We start from the raw sequence: 8,802 nt of genomic DNA on the forward strand, positions 1-8,802 counted from the left end.
ATTATGATAAATAAATAATAATTTATCATAATAAATGCCACTGTGGCATTTATTATAAATAAAAATAAATTTTATTTATTTTATTTATTTTCACTTATGATGTGTTTTGAATCATCTGGAAGAAGAAAGTCATCGTGGGACACACAAGTTGCAGGAGTCTTCCCTGACTGCGGGGGCCTCTTGGTCAGTGCCTAGTCACTCACTCCATGTCTCTTATGCTTTGATAGTCAGTTGTGTTTGCCTGTGTGCCTCCTCACCAGAGGCAAGCAAGAGGGCAGGGAACAGGCTGCCAGGAAGCTCTCTTGTCAGTGGGATGTCATTCAAATTAACTCCTCAAGGTGACAAGATGCCAAGCCCAGGGCTGCTATCCTCATTCCCCCCTCCTGTCACTACTTCTGTGGGTAGAACAGGCAGAAGAGTTTCAACCTGGGCAGTTCAGGGCAGCTACTTAGAGCTTGATGGGCTCTGAAAGCTATTGACATTGGTTATAAGATCACCACTGACCTCATGGGAAATTTAGAAGTTGACCACATTTCTGAGAACGCTGAAGGAGTGCACGGGCCAGGCTGTTATCAGGTCCTTGGTCAGGGATGGTCACTTCACCACGTCTTCCTGCCTTGCTAATGTGGGCACAGCCAGGACCCCTGGCTTAGGCACTCTAGGTGCTGCTAAACAAATCCTGACTACCATTCATTATAAGTAGGTTGATGCAAAAGTAATTGTGGTTTTTACCACTACTTTTAATTGCAAAACCGGAACTACTTTTGCACTAACCTGATAATTGCTCAGGCCTCAGGGACCTGTCCTCTCAGCATCTGCCCCCCTCACTAGGGATTACTACCTAATGTCCATATCAGGTCCAGAAAAGTAGGGGGAAAAAAACAGCAGGAAAGGTGACTTGACTCCTGTGTGCCCCTAACCTTTTAAAGCACCTTGCCTGGGTCATCTAAGATCTGCAGAGTGAGGCTGGGATTAGGAGTTTTGCCCAGATCACAGAGCAGGAAAGAGTGGGCCTCCCAAAAGGCTGGGGCTTGTGCCCCGACTTCACTGGTCTGTCTGCAGTGCCGGCCTGCCCTTCTTGGTACAAAGCATGTGAAAAAGGGTGCTAGCCATGACACTACCTCCACACACACACACACACACACACACACACACACGGTTCACAAAGGGCCAGGGCTGCACACAGGATCAGCCACCAAGGCAGCGAGAGCTTGGGGACTGGCAGGGCTGAGTGACTTTGGGTTTTATGAGATGCCCTGGCACTCCTGAACCGATTTGAAGCCTCTCTGAATGGCTACCTGTTTACACCAAACATCCCCCAAGGCAGTCAGCACCTTGCCTTTCTTGTCTTTTCTTCTGGGCCTGTGCACACTGGGCAGTGGCCCCCTTTATCCAAAAGACCTGGGCCAGGGCTTGGGGGTGTTTGTGATGTGGGGTTCTGTTTTTTTTGGGGGGTGGGGATGGGGGCTGGTGGGGAGAGGTTCCAGTGAAAACCAGAAAACCTGCTAGACAAATTCTAAAAGAGCTGTAACACTGGGGTTTTGTTTCTAATACAAAGTAAAACTACTGATCGCTGGTCAAGAGGGTGAGCCGAACTGATGTGGGAAAGCACCTCCAACCACCCTCACTCTGTTGCCCCAACACCTAACTAAAATACTCTATAAAATCTTTTTTAAGTATAAAAAGTGAAGCTGTGCTTACACAGGAAAAGGACACTTCCAGGTGCCAGAAACCAAGAACCCGGCCATCATGAACAGGAAGTGAGGCCACCAGACCAGATACGCCCTTTGAGGATGTTATTTTAACACCCTCACGGGGACAGGAGCCAAGGCCACAGGCCCTGTGGGGATCTGGGTTGGGGAACAGGGCTCTCTGTAAAAAGCTAAGAAATGGCAAAATTGTTGCAGAGGTAAGATCTGAACTTTCTTCCCACCTTGAAAGTGGGAAGCTCAGCTAGGAGCGGTGGCTCACACCTGTAATCCCAGCATTTTAGGAGGCTGAGGCAGGCAGATCACTTGAGGCCAGGAATTTGAAACCAGGCTGGCCAACGTAGTGAAACCAGTCTCTACTAAAAATACAAAAATTAGCTGAGCGTAATGACACATGCCTGTAGTCCCAGCTACTCGGGAGGCTGAGGCACAAGAATTGCTTGAACCCGGAGAGGCAGAGGCTGCAGTGAGCTGAAATCGTGCCACCGTACTCCAGCCTGGGTGACAGAGTGACAGACTGCCTCAAAAAAGAAAGGAAAGACAGAGAGAGAGTGCTCAGAGCTTGGAACTAACATAAAATAAATAAAAATCAGTCTGGAACAGAGGGCCCTATAAGATCCACACAGAGGCAACCAAAACCACCCCACAAAGAGTCCTGCTCTGGCTGAATAGAAGCCCCTCCACAAACTGGTGCTGCAGACAAAACTCCAGAGCACCCTAAGCGGCTCAAGGGCATCCACCCAGGGGAGAAGTGCGGCTGGCAAGCGCCACACTGGTTTCCAGAACAGCATCCCACCTGCCCACGCTGTGGCTCGCTGTGATGTAGAGCACCTCGGTGGTCTTTATCCGCACCATGCTGCTGCTATCCTTCAGCAAAGCTTTCAGGTTCTCCATACAGCCTACAAAAAACAAACAAACCAACCAACCCTTGAATGTTTGCCAGTCTCAGAAAGCAACTAACCCAGAAGTCAATAAGTGGGCCAGTTGGGGCAGGAATGTACCAGAGTTTCTGCTGCTTTGGTGCACTGGGGAATCATGTTGGTTAGGCAGCATTTCAGAGTCACTTGAAGAGGCTCATGTCTCATCCAACCCTCCGTGTGATTCTCCCTGCACACTTCCTACCAGTGCCTTCTCACAAAGTCTGTCATGAGGTTAAGAAAATGGCCTTTGCCATTTCTTTGACCTCAGGAGAGATATGGGGTCAAATTATAACCCTGTGTCAAACTAGTCACATGACTTTGAGTGGGTTACAACTAGGGATGCCAGATTTAGCAAATAAAAATCCAGCTTTGGCCAGGCACGGTGGCTTACGCCTGTAATCCCAGCACATTGGGAGGCCGAGGCAAGTGGATCACCTGAGGTCAGGAGTTCAAGACCAGCCTGGCCAACGTGGTGAAACCCTGTCTCTACAAAAATACAAAAGATTAACCAGGCATGATGGCAGGTGCCTGTAGATCCAGCTACTCAGGAGGCTGAGGCAGGAGAATCACTTGAACCCAAGAGGCGGAGGTTTCAGTGAGCCAAGATTGTGCCACTGCACTCCAGCCTGGGCAACAGAGTGAGACTCCATCTCAAAAAATAAATAAATATATAAATAAATACAAATCTAGCTTTATTTATTTATTGGGCAACCCTAGACTTACAATCCTTCTCTGAATCATGCTTTTCTTATCTGTGGGTTGAGAATGGACTCTCCCTTGTAGGTGGCCTTTCTGAGGATTAAGATAATCCAGGCTGGGTGTGGTGGCTCACACATATAATCCCAAAACTTTGGAGGCTGACCTGGGAGAATCAATTGAGGCCAAGAGTTCAAGAACAGCCTGGGCAACATAGCAAGATCTTGTTCATAAAAAAATAATAATAATAAATTAGTCAGGCTTGGTGGTACATGCTTGTAGTCCTAGTTACTCAGGAAGCTGAAGCAGGAGGGTCTCTTGAGCCCAAGATTTCAAGGTTACAGTGAGCTATGATTCTGCCACTGCACTCTAGTCTGGAAGATGGCAAGACCCTCCCTCAATAAATAAATATTTTTTAAAAAGAACCTGGGCACTGCACCTGTAGTGGAACTGGCCTGGAGTCAGGCTCAAACAATAGCAACCCTTATTACTGAAGTTCTACCCAGTGCCCGAAGCCATGCTAGGACCCCAGTCATGGTCACCTGTGCTGTGTCATGCTCACCTATGTTCATGGCCTTGTAGATACACTCGGGGTCATGCATGAGGTCACACAGGGCCATGAGGGCTTTCTGCCTCGTCTGGAGGTCCTCTGACTGCAGCTCCTCCTTCAACTTGGGCAGGGCCCGATGGCCATAGGCAGTGGTAATCTGGGTAGCATTGATGTTAATGGGAAGCTCCATGGAGTTCTGGGAATGGGCCATCTTTCCCCAACTACAGAGGCCTTTCCAAATGAAGCTCTGCAGAAACCACTCACTAAAAGAGACCAAAAAGCTGTCATTATTTCTATTATGATTTAAAAGCTACTTCTCATTTGATCCTCCAAACTGTGAGGGCAGGCAAATGGGTATTTTTACTTTCATTTTACAGATGAGCAAACTGAGGCTGAGAGCAATGAAGAGATTTGCTCGAAGTCCCAGTGAAGGTAAGTAGCAGCCCAAACTGCAAACTCCAGAGCCCTCCCACACAATAGTGCTTCACAGAAGAAACCACTGATACTTTCCTCTGGATCTTCAGTCAAAGGCATTAAAGGACAAAACAAACCAAAGAAGCAAACTCCAAGTTGATCACTCTGTTTAGTGCTTACCTTGTGCCAGCAATAAGTAGTATCCAATTCAATTACCCCATAAGGAGGGGGCTGGTATTATCCATATTTTACAAATGAGGAAACAGGTTTTGGCCAAGGAGCTTACTGGGGGCCACGAAACTGTAAGACTAGAAGCCAGTGTTCAAATCTGGGTCTAGCTCATTCACTGCCAGGAACCCATATTCAGATCCTTCTGACACATCCATGAAAAGGAATTAATGTTAAAAGGTGATTTATGGGCCGGGCGCGGTGGCTCACGCTTGTAATCCCAGCACTTTGGGAGGCCGAGGCGGGCGGATCACAAGGTCAGGAGATCGAGACCCCGGTGAAACTCCGTCTCTATTAAAAATACAAAAAAAATTAGCCGGGCTTGGTGGCGGGCGCCTGTAGTCCCAGCTACTCGGAGAGGCTGAGGCAGGAGAATGGCGTGAACCCGGGAGGCGGAGCTTGCAGTGAGCCGAGATTGCGCCACTGCACTCCAGCCTGGGTGACAAAGCGAGACTCCGTCTCAAAAAAAAAAAAAAAAAAAAAAGGTGATTTATGGCCACACGCGGTGGCTCACGCCTGTAATCCCAGCACTTTGGGAGGCCCGAGGCAGGCAGATCACAAGGTCAAGAGATCGAGACCATCCTCGCCAACATGGTGAAACCCCATCTCTACTAAAAATACACAAATTAGCTGGGCGTGATGGCGCATGCCTGTAGTCCCAGCTACTCGGGAGGCTGAGGCAGGAGAATCACTTGAATCAGGGAGGTGCAGGTTCCAGTAAGCCAAGATTGCGCCACTGCACTCCAGCCTGGCGACAAAGCGAGACTCCGTCTCAAAAAAAAAAAAAAGTGATTAACTTTTATTGCAGAGACACACATACACACACACACACACACACACACACACTTTCAGCAACTATGGGCAGTGTAGGTTAGTAGTTAGGAACTGGCTCCAGATTCAGGCCTGGGTGACCTTGGCAAGTTACTTCCTCTATCTGTGTCTTTCTGCAGCTTCAAAGGGGAGATGATAACAGTACCTCCTTCCCTGCCTCCCAGAGTTGTCATATTAACGAATACACATAAGCCTGGCATACCAGGGCTTCAGATATGTTGGCTGTGGTTATTATTAAGGTTGTTATCATGGTTAGTAGAATGGACAGGCCCCAGGCCTGTAGGAATCTACTCCAGTAAAAGGTAAGCCAGATGCTCACGTGGGACACCAGATGACAACGGTAGAAGTGGGGGCCGGACTGGGAGGGACGTGGCCATGTTTGAGTTGAGCTCCCCTCACAGGACCGGTGGGCGCTGGAGACAGGGGCCTGCCCTCTTCCAAGCGGCTTGGGCTGGGAGAGTCCGGCCGGAGAAGAAAGACCGTGATTTTGAGTGTGGGGACACGGCCCCGTGTGAATCGGACTGGGTGGGTCACTGGGCCCCCCGTCCCCGGGCCCCTAGCCCACCACCGCGGCCTCACCTGCCTCCGCAGCCCTTTCTGCTTCCAGTAGCCCGCGCCAGTGGCCAACGTATTCAGTTGCCAGGCGACATCGTTGCCAGGCGACTCCAGCAGCGTCCGCGGCGCCGCAGTCTACATACTCAGCGCCCACTGCGCAGGCGCAAACAGCCCAAGGCTGCGGCCGGCTGCAAAGTGGGAACAATCATTTACAGGGTGGCTGTGGGGACCAAAGGCAGCTCAGCTTTGTTCAAAGTACAGAAGGGAAAGGAAGTGACTTATTTACGCCCTTGTCTGTACTGGGTACTTTGCATGCCTCTGATCCTCAGAGTAAATTCATAAGGTGGTAACATCTAGTTTAGGGACAAGAACCTCAGAGAAGTTCAGTCGTTTCTCCCAATTTTTTTTTTTTTGACGGAGTTTCGCTCTTTCGCCCAGGCTGGAGTGCAGTGGCGCGATCTTGACTCACTGCAACCTCCGCTCCACTCCGCGCCACACCCCCCAACCCGGGTGCAAGTGATTCTCCTGCCTAAGCCTCCCAAGTAGCTGGGATTATAGGCGCCCACCACCACACCCGGCTAATTTTTGTATTTTTAGTTGAGACAGGGTTTCGCCATGTTGGCCAGGCTGGTCTCGAACTCCTGACGTCAGATTATCCACCCGCCTCGGCCTCCCAAAATGCTGGGATTACAGGCGTGAGCCACTGCGCTCAGCCAGTTTCCCCCAAATTATACAGGCCTGATCTCAGAACTGCCTAGCCCTGCCCATGCCCCTTGTTCTGCAAGCTGACCTCCTGGTAATGACAAAAGTTAGCCCCTGCAGTGGACCCAACACACCGCTGGCCAGCGTAGCTGTTCTCAAAAGCAAGCCAGACCCAGCCACCACCTGCATAAAACCCTCCATGGCTCCCCACTAGTCTCAGGGCTGAGTCCAAACTCCTAGCCTAGTGCTCAAGTTCCTGGGTGATGGCCTCCTCCAGCCATGCTAGACTCTTAACCCCTCAAATGCCACCTCGTTCCTGAAGCCTGAGCACCCTGTAACACTAATTATTACCTCTTTATCCTTCAGGATGCAACTTGGTGAACACTTCTTCTATGAAACCTTCCTTCTCCCTGAAGGAGTGAAGTATGTGCCATCCCAAAATATGCTGGATTGGTATACTGACCATTTTGAGTTAACAACATTGGAAATATAGTGGCCTCAGAAAGGGCTAGCTGGGCCAGGTGCAGTGGCTCATACCTGTAATCCCAGCACTTTGGGAAGCTGAAGGGGGAGGGTTGCTTGAGCCCAAGAGTTTGAGGTTACAGTGAGATATGATCACACTACTGCACCCCAGCTTGGGTGACAGAGTGAGACCTCAACTCTAAAATAAATAAATAAATAAATATCATTAAAAACAAAGATACAAGAAAAGGCAAACAGATATGCTTCTTTCTGCATTCAGCAAGCCATAAAGATTCCTCTAGGAAGGGTACCCTCACTGTACCAGGGCAAGAAAATAGCCCTTATCATCTGAGACTAAGAATTGGGAACTGCAACGGACCTCAATAAATACACTTAACCCTGTCTTCCACTAGGTTTATGCCCCTTATATTATCTCCTAGTGAATCCCCTAGAATTTACTGCCCCTAGCCAGATCCCCTTTGTCCTGCCATTTCTTCTGAAATTTGTCATCCTTTGTCTAAAAAGTATAAAAGCATCTAGCTTTGGCCACTTCTCTAGACTTCACTCTGGTAAAGATCCCCATGCACATGTAAAACTAATAACATTTGTATGCTTTTCTCTTGCTAATCTGCCTGGTGTCAATTTGGTTTCTAGGTCTAGGCAAAGAGCCCACTTAAGAGCTAAAGGAGGGTTGGGGCCAGGTACCGTGGCTTACGCCTGTAATCCCAACACTTTGGGAAGCCAAGTTGGGAGGATCACATGAGGCCAGGAGTTCAAAACCAGCCTGGCACACATGGCAAAACCCGGTCTCTACTAAAAAAAATTAAAAAATTAGCCAAGCATGGTTGGTGCGCACCTGTGGTCCCAGCTACTCAGGAGGCTGAGGCAGGAGAATTGCTTGAGCCAGGAGGTGGAGATTGCAGTGAGCCGAGATCACGCTACTGTACTCTAGCCTGGGCGACAGAGTGTGACTCCATCTCAAAAAAAAAAAAAAAAAAAAGCTAAAGTAGGAGTTCAAGGTGATCTCTAGCTGCTGCCAAATCCCCAAATCCAAATTAGTCAGTGATCCCACAGCTTAATCTTCCCTTCTCCTAAATCCCATTGGCACACTCTCTTTCCCTAATTCTCTATTTACTTCTCTGCTTCCCTCAGTGGACTCCAATTTCCCTGAGGGTGGACACCATGTCCATTCTGTTTCCTTGTCTCCCCAGTGCTAGGCATATACCAGGAAGCTTTCAGTACATGTAGGACAAATGAATGGTTAGTGGACTTGAATCAAGCTTTACAGTATAAAAGCACTTTCACCATCTCAGGTGATCCATTGAAATAGATAGTTGCGTTTATTTTATAGTTGAGTAAACTGAGGTGCGGAAGGTGGAAAAACTCACCTAAGTTCACCCCCTAAGCCTCAACCTTAGCAATGAAACTCACTAAAAGACATTAAACAGAGCCAGGTGTGGTGGCCCTTGCCTGTAGTCCCAAGGACTGAGTCCCGCCCTTGCCTGTAGTCCCAAGTCCCGCTGAGGCGGGAGGATTCCTAGAGCCTCGGAGTTCGAGTCCAGCCTGGGCAACATAGCAAGACTCCATCTCTTAAAAAAAAAAAGTCATCAAACATCAGCCTCCAGCACACTTAGCTTTGAATTGAAGATGACTGAGTTAGATCGAAACTAGTTCAGAGGAAATCACTGACTCAGGTCAGCTTTTTATTAAGGAAATTAATTTTGTACCGTGAGTT

General features: G+C 48.7%; 1 protein-coding gene and 1 non-coding gene across 3 annotated transcripts in view; both read right to left on the bottom strand.

The window, feature by feature from the left end:
- Nucleotides 1-6,029, bottom strand: part of RSPH14 (radial spoke head 14 homolog) — an 86,987-nt gene extending 80,958 nt beyond the window's left edge. Inside the window, exons 1-3 of one of the 2 annotated variants that reach the window (XM_032139424.2) lie at nt 5,928-6,029; nt 3,888-4,138; nt 2,506-2,608 (exon numbers count right to left, since the gene is read on the bottom strand). In XM_032139424.2, coding sequence (XP_031995315.1) covers nt 2,506-2,608; nt 3,888-4,086 — 302 coding nt within the window. In that variant the 5' untranslated portion in view covers nt 4,087-4,138; nt 5,928-6,029. Of the gene's footprint in view, nt 1-2,505; nt 2,609-3,887; nt 4,139-5,667; nt 5,905-5,927 lie in introns of those variants that run through there. The other variant, XM_058431360.1, reaches the window with a different exon arrangement.
- LOC116459592 (U7 small nuclear RNA) lies at nt 1,477-1,536 on the bottom strand. The gene has a single exon (XR_004245629.1). It is a non-coding gene; the product is annotated as a U7 small nuclear RNA (small nuclear RNA).
- Nucleotides 6,030-8,802: the final 2,773 nt, after the last annotated feature.

This window comes from Hylobates moloch, unplaced genomic scaffold (assembly GCF_009828535.3).
Source record: "Hylobates moloch isolate HMO894 unplaced genomic scaffold, HMol_V3 SCAFFOLD_19, whole genome shotgun sequence".
In the NCBI taxonomy this organism is placed as follows: Eukaryota; Metazoa; Chordata; class Mammalia; order Primates; family Hylobatidae; genus Hylobates; species Hylobates moloch.